Source organism: Podarcis gaigeae, assembly GCF_964106915.1.
Source record: "Podarcis gaigeae genome assembly, chromosome: 7".
Classification (NCBI taxonomy): domain Eukaryota; kingdom Metazoa; phylum Chordata; class Lepidosauria; order Squamata; family Lacertidae; genus Podarcis; species Podarcis gaigeae.
Genome location: NC_139683.1, coordinates 11,654,116 through 11,670,156, shown reverse-complemented (window position 1 = coordinate 11,670,156; position 16,041 = coordinate 11,654,116). Strand labels below are relative to the sequence as shown.

The 16,041-nt window shown below is 45.5% G+C and overlaps 1 protein-coding gene across 2 annotated transcripts in view; it reads right to left on the bottom strand.

Annotated features, from left to right (window-relative positions):
* The window catches only part of ADCY8 (adenylate cyclase 8), a 137,116-nt gene that overhangs the window by 25,310 nt on the left and 95,765 nt on the right, over window positions 1-16,041 (bottom strand). For both annotated transcript variants that reach the window (XM_083749011.1, XM_083749012.1), the window contains 4 exons: window positions 14,360-14,460; window positions 11,066-11,267; window positions 7,447-7,536; window positions 4,821-4,993 (listed from right to left, as the gene is read on the bottom strand). In XM_083749011.1, the coding sequence (XP_083605137.1) occupies window positions 4,821-4,993; window positions 7,447-7,536; window positions 11,066-11,267; window positions 14,360-14,460 (566 nt within the window). The remainder of the gene's footprint in view (window positions 1-4,820; window positions 4,994-7,446; window positions 7,537-11,065; window positions 11,268-14,359; window positions 14,461-16,041) is intronic.

The window sequence follows — 16,041 nt, the reverse complement described above, 5'->3', positions numbered from 1 at the left end:
CTCCACTGTGGCTAGAACAGAGATTCCTGCACAGTGCTCGATTTACGTATAAGCTAAACAAGCTATAGCATAGGGCCCCACTCTCTTGGGGGTCCCCAAAAAATTAAAGGGAAAAACCTGGATGTACATTTCCAAAATATAAGATAAAAAACTAATAAAACAAAACCTACATACAGCAACAGTGTTTTGTGTTGTGTAGGCTCCTATGGTGTAAGCAATGGGCCCCGCCTGCTAGCCTGCTCTCTAAAATATCACTGGTTTGCTCATTTCTATATATAGGGTGCCTATATTCTGCATGGACTGATTGCATGGCAACATGGGCAAATGGCTTGAGATACCTATGAGGTCCATAAATTACCATATAGCAAATATTCAACACAAAAAACAGAGACAATTTGTTGTTGACAAAGGACAGCCAGACATATAAAGAGCCCCATTGCCTTCAGTAGCTTAGGGCCTCATCAAACCTAAATCTGGCCCTGCTCCTGCACTAGGTATGCATAGGAGCTTTAGGGGATAAACTCTCACTGGTGCCATTATAGCATTTAATCCCCAAACCTCTAAGTGGTTGGCATCAAATGTCCTATCAATATTAAAGTAGGGTTACCAGATGTTATGTACTGAAGTTCTCACCCTGGGCCAGCAGGGGGATACTGTAGATAATTTTCACTTAGGTCCACATATGCAAATAAGGGATTGAAAGTGACGTTCAGTGATTGGATAGTTACAGAAAATGGTTACAGTTGCATGGTAGTGGAGCTCTATATAAGCAGGCTGGCTGAACCCTTCAGTTCTGTTCTGACCCGTGAATAAACAAGAGCTGTTTGAAGAATTGCTGTGTCGTCTGATATGTTCACCCTCTATTTAACACCAGACATCCCCGTTTCCCGGGGACACTCCCCAGATTTGCGAATAAGTCCCTAGACAAATTCCATCCCTGGAATGTCCCCAGATTTCATGTAATGTCCCCGGGAAACGCAGCAGTGGCAGTCTCAGCAGCCCGGAGCAGTTGGCTCTGGCTGGCTTCAGGAGCTGCACGGAAGTCCCGATATGATGGTGGTGCAGGGGGTCTAAGATGCAGTTTCTGGGCTGCCTCCACCCTCCCTCCGAAAGGCAGTGTGAAGCCTCACTTCCCAGCTGAGGGATCCCTGCCCCCTCCTGCTTGCACACAAGTAGGAATGGGATTGGGGCTTGATATGTACCGAGTTGAATAGGATCCAAAATGCAGTGGTCTGATTGGTCCTAGAACAATAGGATTCAGAATACAGCAGTCTGATTGCTCCTAGAACAATAGGATTCAGAATGCAGCAGTCTGGTTGCTCCTAGAACAATAGGATTCAGAATGCAGCAGTCGGATTGGTCCTAGAACAATAGGATTCAGAATGCAGCAGTCGGATGGTCCACTGGAGCCACCCAATCCAGCTCCAGGTAGAAGTGAATCCATAATCTGATTGGCTTACAGGAGAATCCCAGAATTAGCCAATCACGTGGGGCCCATTGTATAAATAATGTATATAAAGCAGACATTTCGGGGGAACTTCCATTCCTCCTCACTACTATGAGCTGAATAAAGAGCATGAAATCCACACTCGACTCCGAGTATATTTCAGGGCTGCTCCGATGGAAAGGGAGGCATTGCGCCTCATCACTGCCACTGCTCTTGGCCCTCCTTCTCCACATTCCCCATGCCTGACCCACTGCACACAGCTTCCCCACCACCAACACCGAAGAACTCAGGGGATGCCCAGGCTCATGGAGAAAGGCGATAGAAGCCTTGGAGGGAGGGGAAATGTGGCGGTTGAGGACAAGGCAACGGTGGCCCCTCTGCCACCGCCATCGCTGCAGCATCAACATCCCGAATGTGGAGTGATTAATTAATTAATTAACTAAAGTGTCCCTGGATTCATTGAAAAAAAATCTGGTAAAGGTAAAGGGACCCCTGACCATTAGGTCCAGTCGTGACCGACTCTGGGGTTGCGGCGCTCATCTTGCTTTATTGGCCGAGGGCGCCGGCGTACAGCTTCCGGGTCATGTGGCCAGCATGATTAAGTCACTTCTGGCGAACCAGAGCAGCGCACGGATATGCTGTTTACCTTCCCATTGGAGCGGTACCTATTTATCTACTTGCACTTTGACATGCTTTTGAACTGCTAGGTGGGCAGGAGCAGGGACCGAGCAATGGGAGCTCACCCCGTCGCGGGGATTTGATCCGCCGACCTTCTGATCGGCAAGTCCTAGGCTCTGTGGTTTAACCCACAGCGCCACCCGCGTCCCACGGATTCACTGAAAAAAAACCTGGTAACCTTATATTAAAGGCCCCAGGTAGTTCTATGCAGGACTCTAAAATTCTTGTGCATGAGTGTTTCATTGACAGTCACACTCCAACATGGGTTTTGTAGTCTTCAGTTCCTCAGGAGGCTGTGTTTGTGAGGCTCCTACCTGTGAGAGGGGTAGGGGAGTAAGGATTGCAGGGGGATGTGAAGAGATAAGCCTCCCCTTCCTACACATTGCCTTCCCAATAAGAATTGGGTTCCCTTCTGCTTGTGATTATTTCAGGAAAAGCAAGGCCTGAAGCTGCCTGCTACATAATTAAGGCAATTTCTCGTTCTGCCCTAACTTTTCTGCGTTCAGAAAAGTGAGAGAGGGAGGGAAATACAGCTTTAGCTTCTCTCAGACATTCACACCTGATGCCTGCACCCCATCCTCATTTCCATGCGACAGCCTAGCCGGCAACTGACAAGAGAGCTGCATTTTTTGACAGTAATAGGAGTAAAAGATTGACACCTCAAACCATCCGTGGTATTGCTTTCCTATTTGTGGATCCATAATAAGGACACCCTCTTTCATTTCTGATGAATCCGTTTCCCAGCTGATGAGATATTCCCAGCACCACTAAGGAATTATCTTGTCTAGATATGAGATGACTCGGGTAAGACTCTCTATTTCTCAAGGCTATTTTTATTTTCGATATTTGAAGAAACGAAAGGATGTTGTGTAAGGATCTGTTTATATACCCAGCAGAAATGGCAAAGCTTCCCCCCCCCTTCCCCTGAACTGCAGCACTTCAGTCAGCACAATATGTTCACGAGTGCTGGAGAGGGTCAGGGGGAATTCCAGACTTGAAAAGACCCTGGTAGAGAAAATCCCTGAGTGTAGAAAGCTAGCTTACCAGGGATAAACCCAAGTTGAGCCCTTCTCCCTGACATGCTAGATTTCCAATAGCAGGAAGTTTGGGGCAAGGGAAGCAGTCAAAGCAAGGGCTTCCCATCTTGATCGTCTGCAGTAGTTTCCTCCAGAAAAGGTTGAATGTAGAAACTAGTGCTAAGTCATGACAATGGGAAAAGTAAAAAAAATGGAGTGTATAGTCATGGACCAAAAAACAAATGGACCAAAAAACAAATGAATCATGTAACATGAAAAAGAGATGTCTCAGAGAAAAGAAAATTGCCTTTCCCCCCTAAGGCCCCAAAATACTATTTATTTTATTTTATTTTATTTTGGAGGTGGGGAGCAAATCTAGTCCAACATACTTACAAGATTGTTACTGTCTTGATGAATACTTTATGTAATTAGTAACAAATTTGGCAGGTTTGCTCCTAACGCCATCCATTTACATGGAGCTTTGATCTGACACAGCAAAACAAATTTTAAGTTTCTTAAGCCAGGAGGCTCAACTCCTGATTGAAATCCACCGCAAAGTGTAAATATTCCCAAGCATGATTTGCATGTTGTTCCCCAAAGTTGTTGCAGATCCCTCAATTCCGCTTTCAGTAGTTGGGAGACAAACTCATGCCAAGGTACAAAGGCCTGTTCTTGGATCTGTTGCAAAGTACACTGCCCAAACTGTACCGTATACTGAAACACAGGAAACTACCTTAAACCAAGTCATCCTGCTGGTCTATCTAGCTCAGTACTGTCTACACGGACAGGCAGCAGCTATGAAGCTTTTCCAGCCCTAACTGGACATGCCAGGGACTGAACCCAGGACATTCTGCATTCAAAACCTGTGCTCTGGTGTGTTATGGAGGTGAAATAAAAAAAATTAAGGTCTTATATATATAATAAATGTTCATAAATGTACCAAGCAAACACGTACATAAATATATAAACCACATGTCTGAAGCAGCACAGGAAAACAGCCCTGAAACCATTTTGACTCCCAAACTGACCAAATGATTTATCTGCAAGGTCAAGGGAAATGGAAAAGCCTCCCCATTGCCTTTTCATTCACAAATCCTGTCTTAAGGGTATGTCTGTGTATGAATAGGGTGAGCCTGTGACCTGTATTTATCATTACAAAAGACTGGCCAGGCTCCCCAGGGTATCCAATCAAGTTAGCATTAACAGGTAACCTGCCAGACAGGAGGTAAACAACGCACTCAGATTTCTGCTATAGACCGCCTTTTCTGTGATGTAGGTATGATGTGTCTGGGGGGTGGTCTTGAGCTACACCCCTTCTGTGATGGATGTATGATGTTTCTGGGGGTGGTCTTGGACTCCAGGCATGGCAATTTAAAATGTCTATATAAGGGCGGGCACACCTTGGTTCGGGGTCCTCCTCTTGCGTGTGAAGGGGACACCCTGTTGCAACAGTTCAATAAAGATCAGGCTTACTAGCTGCTTTGCTTCTCAGTATTCCCTGGTTGGCCTCTGTTGTTTTCTCCAACCGATAGAGAACCTACAAAGGACTCTATAAGGGCTCTTGTGTCCCCCATAAGGGAATAAGGGCAGATTTCAGTCTATTATAGAGGGAAGAGGGGTAATTCAATGTCATCAAAGATCCCGGGCTGCAAGCATTTAAAGCTGTGTTAAACACTTACTCTCCATTGTGATTGATGTCGTCGTATCGCAGGAACAGCGAAGCGTAAATGGTCTCTGTCAGGAAGCAGTAGATGGCAATCATAATGAGCAGCACCGCGAGCTTGAGGACGGAATTGAGACGGAGGAACACGGCGCAGGTCACCATCGCCAGGATTCCGGTGAAGACGAAATACTTTGGAAAGGAGATTGGGATAGGAATTTGTTTCAGCTTCCAGCGCTCATGAATCTGCATTTCGTTCCCCCCAACTCTGGCTGTCTATTTCCAGGCTGCTACTGTTGGCCATACTTGCAGCCTGGGTTGGAAAGCCCTCTGGGAAGGATTCTTCATTAAATTATCTTTCTGTTGATATATAATTTTATGGTATTACTCTGAAAAAAACCTGGTGTTATGAGCCATCAAGCCTCAGAAATACACTTTTTCCAAAAAGTTTCCACAATTTTGGCCACTGGTGTAGAATTGTAGCCTCTGATCATTATCACATGTCTGTATATCACCTGTCTGCATATATGGTCACTCAGCTCCACTTTGGACTTTGTGAGGCAGGTTACCCAGGTTACTGGGCTACCCAGTGAGCTTGACGGCTGATACTTCCCTACTCAAAGGCCAATAGTCTATTAAACCACACTGGTTCCAATCAGTAAGGAGGCAGTCCTATAGCAAGATCTGCAGTTTGGACATGGCAGAACTTTGGTTGAGCTTGAGCTGGGGCCTGTGTAAGTCCCCAGTGTGGTGTAGTGGTTAAGAGCGGTAGACTCATAATCTGGTGAACCGGGTTCGATTCCCCGCTCCTTCACATGCAGCTGCTGGGTGACCTTGGGCCAGTCACACTTCTCTGAAGTCTCTCAGCCCCACTGACCTCACAGAGTGTTTGTTGTGGGGGAGGAAGGGAAAGAAGAATGTTAGCCGCTTTGAGGCTCCTTTGGGTAGTGATAAAGCAGGATATCAAATCCAAACTCTTCTTCTTCTTCCCCCCAAAGTGGTGTTCTGAGACTTAAGCTGGATCCTAACTCTGTTCAGCTCAGCCACGCGACCTGAGGGTAAAAGGTGGTGCAAGCCAACCTCTATTTTAAAGGCCTGCTTTGTGTCTGACAGGTTTGGAGCTCCTGAGCAGGGTTTGGATCTAGTGAACAGTGGTACCTCTGGTTAAGAACTTAATTTGTTCCGGAGGTCCGTTCTTAACCTGAAATTGTTCTGAACCTGAGGCACCACTTTTCCTGGACGCTGTCTCTGATCGCGCACTAGCTGCAGCAATTTGGAATAATTAATTACAAAAGAAGCAAATGCACATATTTCAAGTGAAGAAGGGGAGTGAAGTCTGCTAATTTAAGTGTCCTCTGCGAAAGAAGACGACGGGTTGGAGAAACAGGAATATTTTACAATGAAGATACACCAAAGGTGGGGTATGTTGACCACGGGACTGAATGGGGGGGGGACCTTTTTTACTTTTCTTCTATGTGATTTACAAGAACCCCTCCTCATTAGAATCGTCGGTTGAACTGACCCAAGCAGGATGATTAAGGTCTGAGTGGAGATAAACTTTAACCAAAAGTATGCTTTATGGAGACCGAGAAGCAATAAGAGCTTTTGGGAATGGCGCAGCAATTAATTTGGAGTCGCCATCTTGGCAAAGTATTTATAGCCGGGAGGAGGAACAGACTCATTTTCAGACTGCATTCCTGGTGAATCTACTCAGAGGTTTTGAGAAAGGAGGCAGACTGGTGAAGATTAATGACACTAAGACTGTTTTGATGTATGGAAGTGATGTTATATGGAAAACATCTGGATATGGCTACTGGATAAAAATAATAATATCCACGCAGGATTACAAACTGTTCTAACCAGCTTGTGGAGACTATCAGAGGTCACAAAGAGAAAGGAAAAATATATGAAAATAACAACAAGAGATGTGGAAAAACAATAAGAAAGGACTGGATAGTACTGTGAACATCATAAGGTTAGATTTGTGGACATTAAAACAGCAGTAAGAAGCAAGAAGTTGATTGGATCCCCTTCGGAACTTGAAATATGGGTACCCCCTACAAAAATTTAAAATTTGGTTGTGTAATTTGGAATTTATGTAATTTGGTTTGATTTGATGTGATTGGTCGGTTAATAAAAAATTATTCTTAAAAAAAAATAACCTGAGACACCACTTTAGCTAATGGGGCTTCCCGCTGCCGCTGCACTGCCAGAGCACGATTTCTGTTCTCATCCTGAAGCAAAGTTCTTAACCCGAGGTATTATTTCTGGGTTAGGTGAGTCTGTAACCTGAAGCGTCTGTAACCCGAGGTACCACTGTAACTTTATGCTGGCTTAATTTACTCCAGCTTTCTCCCTGAATTGTTTGTATTTGTAACAAGAACAACCAATGTGATCGAGTTAGATGTAGCTCAACGACTAACAACAGCTCTTCAGGATTTCAGCCAGGGGGCGTATTTCCCAGTCCTATCTGAGATATTCTGCATGCAAAGTGGTTGCTGACTTCAGTGACTGGAGGGGTGGGGTGGGGAGGCCTTGGCAGTGACAGTCTTTATTGCATAAGCACTCTCTTGCGGAGCCTTGGAACGGGAAGGTTAGTTGTGAATAAATGCTCTGCCTTTCTAAAACAGTCCGCTCAGAATTACCTCTGGGTAGGAGCAAAGGTCCGTCAAATACACAGAAGAGTTGAAAGTCTGGTTCTTAAAGGGCATCGGTATGTCAAAATCACACCATAGCTGTGGACACAGAAGGAGAATAATTTTTATTGCAAAAAATCAAGTCATTTATACGTCAACCATATGAGGGTGATTAAATACTGGCTTTGGGTAACATCTGATGTTAGAGTAGACTCACTCAAATCAATGGTTCAACATTGACAAGGGATATTATCTTGTGTGTGTATGTGAGTTTCAGTTGATAGGTCCGTTTTTGCCTATCAAAAATTTCTCAAAGTAGCTTAAACAGTAAAGATAAAGGGACCCCTGACCATTAGGTCCAGTTGTGCCCAACTCTGGGGTTGCGGCGCTCATCTCGCTTTATTGGCCGAGGGAGCCGGCGTACAGCTTCCGGGTCATGTGGCCAGCATGACTAAGCTGCTTCTGGTGAACCAGAGCAGTGCATGGAAATGCCATTTACGTTCCCGCCAGAGCGGTACCTATTTATCTACTTGCACTTTGATGTGCTTTCGAACTGCTAGGTGGGCAGGAGCAGAGACCGAGCAACAGGAGCTCACCCCGTTGCGGGGATTCGAACCGCTGACCTTCTGATCGGCAAGTCCTAGGCTCTGTGGTTTAACCCACAGCACCACCTGCCTCCCCAACAAAATAGCTTACAACAGAATAATAACAAATTAAGAAAATAATGAAGCATCACTAGCAAATCTCACTGACAAGATTAAAAATATTAAAATGGCAGGTAAAATAAAAATTCTCATAAGGTTTTCGGCAAAAAATCTGGGAACAGCACAGGCCAAGAACAATGGGCGAGTGTCACCAGCAGGGTAATGAATCAGAATTGGTGTGGGAAGAGAATTAAAGGATTGCTATGATATTACTATTAGAATTAATTTATTAATTGCCTTCTACACCAACATTTCAAGGTGATTAGCACGAGTGTTCATTTCTTAGGGTTTCAGTTTTATCTTAACTGTATCCGCTGGTTTTGTTGTCTTCAACTGTTTTTAATTATTTTATGTGTAATAAACCCTTTTATCCAGGCAGACCCTGTTTGGGTTTGTGGAGCTAAGCCTATACAGTGGTACCTTGGTTTATAACCATAATCCGTTCCAGAGGTCCGGCTGTAAACCAAAACAGGTTGTAACCCAAGGCGTGCTTTCGCCAGTTGGGCCTCTCTCCCAAAATTGGTTGTAATAATAAAAAAGAGGATTACAATCCAAAAAAAAGGGGACACACACTTCCGGGTTTGACGTAGTTGTAATCCAAAACAGTTGTAATCCAAAGCAGTTGCAAACCAAGGTACCACTGTATGGCTTACCTAAAAGATGGAGAACTTCCGGAACGAAACAGTGAGAACCAATTTCCTGGTCATGAACAGTTTAGATGTCTGAGAAACAGGAACGTGTCAAAGAATTAAGACTCTTTGCTAATTTAGTCAAATCTGAGTTTGAGTTATATTTATACATCTTAGTCTATGGGAAGCTAAATTATCACAGCTGATTATATGTAGTTGGAAGATAGATTGGTACTTTATTTGCATTAGCCACTAGACGTAGCAATAAGATAAAATATACCAGGGATAGAGCTAAGCAGTTAGCTGTACAAAATACATATTTTTATTTTTTTTAAAAAAGGTAAAGGACCCCCGGACTGTTCAGTCAAGTCAAAGGGACTATGGGGTGCGGAGCTCATCTTGCTTTCACGCCGAGGGAGCTGGCATTTGTCCGCAGACAGCTTTCCAGGTCATGTGGCCAGCATGACTAAACTGCTTCTGGCACAACGGGACACCGTGATGGAAGCCAGAGCACATGGAAACGCCATTTACCCTCCCGCCGCAGTGGTACCTATTTATCTACTTGTACTGGCGTGCTTTCAAATTGCTAGGTTGGCGGCTAACAGATTGAGGTTGAATCCTGACAAGACAGAAGTACTGTTTCTGGGGGACAGGAGGCAGGCAGATGTGGAGGATTCCCTGGTCTTGAATGGGGTAACTGTACCCCTGAAGGACCAGGTGCGCAGCCTGGGAGTCATTTTGGACTCACAGCTGTCCATGGAGGCACAGGTCAAATCTGTGTCCAGGGCAGCTGTTTACCAGCTCCATCTGGTACGTAGGCTGAGACCCTATCTGCCTGCGGACTGTCTCGCCAGAGTGGTGCATGCTCTGGTTATCTCCCGCTTGGACTACTGCAATGCACTCTACGTGGGGCTACCTTTGAAGGTGACTCGGAAACTACAACTAATCCAGAATGCGGCAGCTAGACTGGTGACTGGGAGCGGCCGCCGAGACCATATAACACCGGTCTTGAAAGACCTACATTGGCTCCCAGTATGTTTCCGAGCACAATTCAAAGTGTTGGTGCTGACCTTTAAAGCCCTAAACGGCCTCGGTCCAGTATACCTGAAGGAGCGTCTCCACCCCCATCATTCTGCCCGGATGCTGAGGTCCAGCGCCGAGGGCCTTCTGGCGGTTCCCTCATTGCGAGAAGCAAAGCTACAGGGAACCAGGCAGAGGGCCTTCTCGGTAGTGGCGCCCACCCTGTGGAACGCCCTTCCAGCAGATGTCAAAGCGATAAACAACTACCTGACATTCAGAAGACATCTTAAGGCAGCCCTGTTCAGGGAAATTTTTAACATGTGATATTTTACTGTATTTTTGGTTTTTATGGAAGCCGCCCAGAGTGGCTGGGGAGGCCCAGCCAGATGGGCGGGGTATAAATAATAAATTATTATTATTATTATTATTATTAGGTTGGCAGCAACTGGGACAGAACAACAGGAGCTCACCCCGTTGCGGGGATTCGAACCGCCGACCTTCTGATCGGTAAGCCCAAGAGGCTCAGTGGTTTAGACGACCCGCATCCCTACAAAATACTTTTACTTCAATACAAATGACAGAATTCATATACGTTCCTTCAGCAGATCAAACATATGAGCCAATAGGTTTTCTTTTGATTTCTTTTCTTAAAAAGAAAATGTTAGAAAGTTAATCAAATAATAGATCTCATTCTAATTGCCCCTGCTAAAAAATTTGCAGTTTTTGCTGTCGCTTGGTTATCTTAATCTGCCAAAAGAAAGGACAAGCAACCTGATATGAATAGTAGAAGAGGGGTAAGGAATAACCTCACTCCTCAAATCTTTATAAAGAGTACAGTCTAGCAGTACATGAGCTACTGATTTGATACTGCCATCTCCACACGGACATGAACTGTTTTCAGTGGATTTTTTTTTTTAATTCAGCCCTCCAGTATGAGTCTATATGTAGCTGGAAATAGCAACATATACTGAGCAGAATAAAGCAGGAGGATTTTCTTTTTCTTTTAAAAAAGATTATCTTCGCAAGGGACAAATCAGGCTCCATGTAATCCCGCACTACAGCAGACTGATTTCCCCTGATGTTCGACAGCTCTGACTTGTCTGTGTGACAACATTAAAATCCTCCCTTGTACACATGCATTAGAAGGTCCTGCGGCTGAAAAAACAAAACAAAAAGCTATCCGCTGAAATAATTCATAAATCTTCTTCCTCTCCCCCAGCCTTGCTCTGCCCCCTGCCCATCATCAGACCCTTCTCGACCCCCTTGGGGGCTTACGATGTTGATGATGGCTCCCAGGAAATTAATCATAATCGAGGCAAAGATGATGACGTTCCTGGCCAAGTAAGTCTCGTTGATCCAGCAGCACGTTTTCCGGAGCACGAGGGGCAAGCATTTATAATCCTCGGCGGTTGTGATTAAGACGAGAGCCGAGTGCAGCATAATCAGGATGGAAAACTGGACGATCATCGGTACCATCCTGAGGAAGGGGAGGAAAAAGAGGATATCGTGAGAATCCATGCGGAGGTGTCTTGAAAGAGGAAGGAGAAGAAGAGTGCTTGGAGGACACCATTTTGGGATATGTGGGAGCAGGGAGTTCAAGGGAGCATGGGAGGCAAAAGATGGAAGAGGGATAGGGAAGAGGGTGGAGGGCAGAGGAAAATAGCTGGGCGGGAATAAGAATTTAAGGAGAGTTTGCTGGGTCAGGCCAATGACCCATCTGGCCCAGCATCCTGGGGGAATGACTGGGGGAAACCTGGAAGCTGGACATGAGCACAACAGTACTCTGGCCACTTCTGATTCCCAGCAACTGGTATTTGGAGGAACGGGTTTAGGACAAGTGGTTCTCAATTGGTGCGGGACTTGACATCTTTCTGCAGGGCCTGCAAGACAGAGATGTTCCGCCTGGCCTTTGGTTTGGACTGAGTCTGACCCTTATGTTTTCCCTCCCCTTATGGTTTTGATTTATTAAAATGAGGCTGCATTTTAAATTGTATTTTAACCCATATTTTAATAAACTGGTTTTGTTTGTTTGTTAGTTTGTTCCCCCCATTATGTTTTAATGTAATTTTAATTGGTGTTAGCTGCCCTGAGCCCAGCTCTGGCCGGGGAGGGCGGGGTATAAATACTAATACTAATAATAATTTATTACCTATATCCCGCACATCTGGCTGGGCCTCCCCAGCCACTCTGGGTGGCTTCGAACAAAGTATTAAAATACAGTAATACATCAAACATTAAAAGCTTCCCTAAACAGGGCTGCCTTCAGATGTCTTCTGAAAGTCTGGTAGTTGTTCTCTTTGACATCTGGTGGGAGGGTGTTCCACAGGGCGGGTGCCACCACTGAGAAGGCCCCCTGCCTGGTTCCCTGTAACTTGGCTTCTCACAGCGAAGGAACCACCAGAAGGCCCTCAGCATTGGACCTCAGTGTCTGGGTAGAACGATGGGGGTGGAGACACTCCTTCAGGTCTACTGGACCAAGGCTGTTTAGGGCTCTAAAGGTCAGCACCAACACTTTGATTTATTATTATTATTATTCCGCAGAACCCAGGGGGTCCACAAAACCCACCCCAGAGGTCTGTGGCACAGATGTGTCAACTGCCTGGGGCATCTCATTTTGCGGGCCCGTTGCTCTTGGATGAGAGCATGGTGCCCCAAAGCACGTGAGATAGTGGCCAGGCACATACCTCGTGTGAGACTTGTCAGAAATCAAGCCTTTATCAGGAGAAACTGGCAACTCTCCAAGGCAACAGGCATGATTCCCTGTTGACCTCCCTGGCTGCATTCCCCAGCAAGTTCCAGGCGAGGTCTCGATAGGCGATTCTTCTCAAACGTGAGAAGAACACCCCCCCTCTTTCCTGCCCCCCTGGCAGGGGAAAGAGATAGACAGAAACGTATTTACATGCCTTTATTCCTGTCTTTGCAGCATTACAAAAAACATGACTGCTCTCTTCAAGCTCCAGCAGTGTAGTGACAAACACTTCCTGGACAGGAATAAACGGAAGAGCTCATATTATACTCTGAGCTAATTCCGGTGCTTCGCACTGTGAACTGACTGTCCCTCTGTTTCCCACGGGCAGTCCCAACATTCCCATCATGTTTACTTTTCAAGCTAGCAGTTTGCAGCTGCATTGCTTCAATATCGTAACAAGACTGTGGTGCTGTGTTCTCTTGCAAGTCATGTGACTCACACGAGAGGATGGCCTGGTTTTGTGCTGGGATGTGCTGGAAGGCACGGTGGCACTATTCACACGACAAAAACTACCACAGAAAGCAGGAGTCCATGGTCAGGCTTTTGAGATACAGGTCCATGGTACTTAGTTAATTGGGGACCACTGGTTTAGTAGATTGCTAGTTCTAATTGTATTCAGTTTACTGAGGATTTGTTTTGATTTTTCCTCAAATAAAAACACTGTTTTTAGCCCTGTTCAGGGAAGTTTTTAATGTTTGATGTTGTATTGTGTTTTAATTTGTTGGAAGCCACCCAAAATGGCCGGACCAACCCGGTCAGATAAATAATAAATCATTCTTATTATAAACCCTAGGCAATTGCCAGTGAGATTCACAGGTTCCCTCCAAAGAGGGATAGATTCCTGAACAGCTCTGAGAATTGCAGCTCTGTGAACGGAAGGATGGGAATCTCCTAACAAAGCCACTTCCAACCTAAGGAGGAGGTGGTGTTGCGGGCTTCCTGCCCCCAACACTTGTGCGGTGGTTGAAACCAGGGGAATCCTCTGTCGCGTCATTCCCTGGCCAGCCAATCGGCTGGCTCGGGGGGTGGGGTGGCTTGCCCCCATTTAAGGGCAAGCGCGGCAGAGGAGGGTCCTCTTTTGCCGCCGATCAGCTGGGGAATTCCCCACCCACCCTTCAAGGTTCTTTTGACCTTGCTATGGACTTCGGTTGGTCGCCATTAAGGGGCCTGGTAGGAATTTTTCCACTTGGCAAATTGGCAACAGCCATTTGTTTTTTTCGCCTACCTTGTAGCAAATCGCCACAACTTCCACGGTTTGACGGTTAGGCATTGATAGGGGTATTGTTATGTAGATGAATGGGGGAGGAGGAGTGCCATCACATCCCCCAGATAGTGAAGGGTAGTCCGGTAAAGGACTCCGGGGTGTGTGGCCCTGTCCGAAGCCTATGGAGGCCAGGGCCCAAGGCACGCCCCCGAGTGGTGACCCCGGGGGAGTTCCTAGTTGATGTGCATCAGCAGGGCTTCCCCTGCTGGTGTTAACCCTTCCCGGCCTCTCAAGCAGACAGACTGAAGCTGGATAGTTGATTAGGAGCAATGCCTAAGCCAATACCGCTCATCACCTGTAACCAATAAAGTTGTGGCCAATTTTAGCCCATTAACCTAAATAATGTCGTCCAGTGTCTTTATTTCTACTGGTGGGAGGGGGAAACCCACCACGCAACTCCCAGCACCCTTAACAAATTACATTTCCCAGGATGCTTTGGGGAAGCCATCACTGTTTAAAATGGAACGATACTCCTTCAAATGTACTGTGCATATGAGGCCTGAAACTAGTCAGATGGCTGCCTGCAATACCGTTCAAGAGAAGTCTCTGCCTTTACCTCGAAGAAGGAAGCAAGCTTTGGATCGCTGTGATAAAGACGAGGACCATGAACGCACACACCAAATTCGACTTGAACACTTCGTCCCTCATTTGGGAATACTGCAATAGAAAAGGGAACACAGAGGGGAAAGAAATAACTTTAGTCTGCTTTGACAGCTCTGCGAAGAGAGCAAGACAGCTTTGCGAGGCTTCTGGGAAATTAGCAAGGCGATCCGGTAAATTAATTAGCTTCCTAGGGTGAGATTTTTTTTTTTTTTTTAAAAGGAATTATATATATAGAAAAATCCCCTCAGAAGAAATATGCAGTGGAAGAGATTGTAAATCACCGTCACCAGGGAAGCAAAAGCCGACCGCTCCATCTTGCAACGAACTTTTCCTCGCCTGCTTTTTTCTTTTCATATAATGAGTCACATTAAAGATGTTTTTTGAAAAGGCAACTTCTACCACTTAAGCCAGAGGAAGATTCTGCAGCCAAAAGGCCGGGGTTGATGGATCGAACGCAAAATGAGCAGCAAGGAGGGAATCCATTTGGTGAGGTATCTAGAGAGCAGAGGGGTGTATGTGTTTGAGCTTACGTGATGCAGCCACTGCTCACTGGAATGCAGGGAGCTCAGGATTGTACCTTCTGTGTGTGAGGCATGTGTTTGACCCCTTCCTTCAGAAGATAGGTAGCTTCTAGAGCAAATGGAGGTGATTCACTCCAACAGGTAAAGGGGGCTTACCAGGTATGGATTTAGGTTTGATGAGGCCCTAAGCTACTGAAGGTAATGGGGCCCTTTATATGTCCAGCTGTCCTTTGTCAACAACTAATTGTCGCTGTTTCTTGTGTTGAATATATGCTATATAGTAATTTATGGACCTAACAGGTATCTAAAGCCATTCACACATGCAGAATGTAGGCACCCTATATATAGAAATGAGCAAACCAGTGATATTTTTGGGAGCAGGCTAGCAGGTGTGGCCCATAAATTACATCATAGTAGCTTACACAACACAAAACACTGTTGCTGTATGTAGGTTTTATTTTATTAGTTTTTTTATCTTATATTTTGGAAATGTACATTCAGTGTTTTTTTTCTTTAAATTTTTTTGGGGCTCCCAAGAGAGTGGGGCCCCAAGATATAGCTTGTTTAGCTTATACATAAATCCGACACTGGTACTCTTTTCTATGATCGATCTGCCTGACTTGAACACTACCTGATGGCAGCAGCGACTGATAATAATAATAATAATAATAATAATAATAATAATAATAAATTTTATTTATATCCCGCTCTCCCCAGCCGAAGCCGGGCTCAGGGCGGCTAACAACAATCAAATAATCAAACAGTCAAATAATCACACATTCTAAAAATATTTCATTATAAAAATTAATTAAAATCAAATTGATGGCAACCGATTAAGCAAAATTCTGTGCAGGTTGCCAGAGGAGGGAGTCAGGCTGTGCCCTGACCAAAGGCCTGGTGGAACAACTCTGTCTTGCAGGCCCTGCGGAAAGATGTCAGGTCCCGCAGGGCCCTAGTCTCTTGTGACAGAGCGTTCCACCAGATTGGAGCCGCAGCCGAGAAGGCCCTGGCTCTAGTTGAAGCCAGCCTAACCTCTCTGTGGCCTGGGACCTTGAGGATGTTATTATTTGCAGACCGTAGGTTTCTCTGTGGGGCATACCAGGAGAGGCGGTCC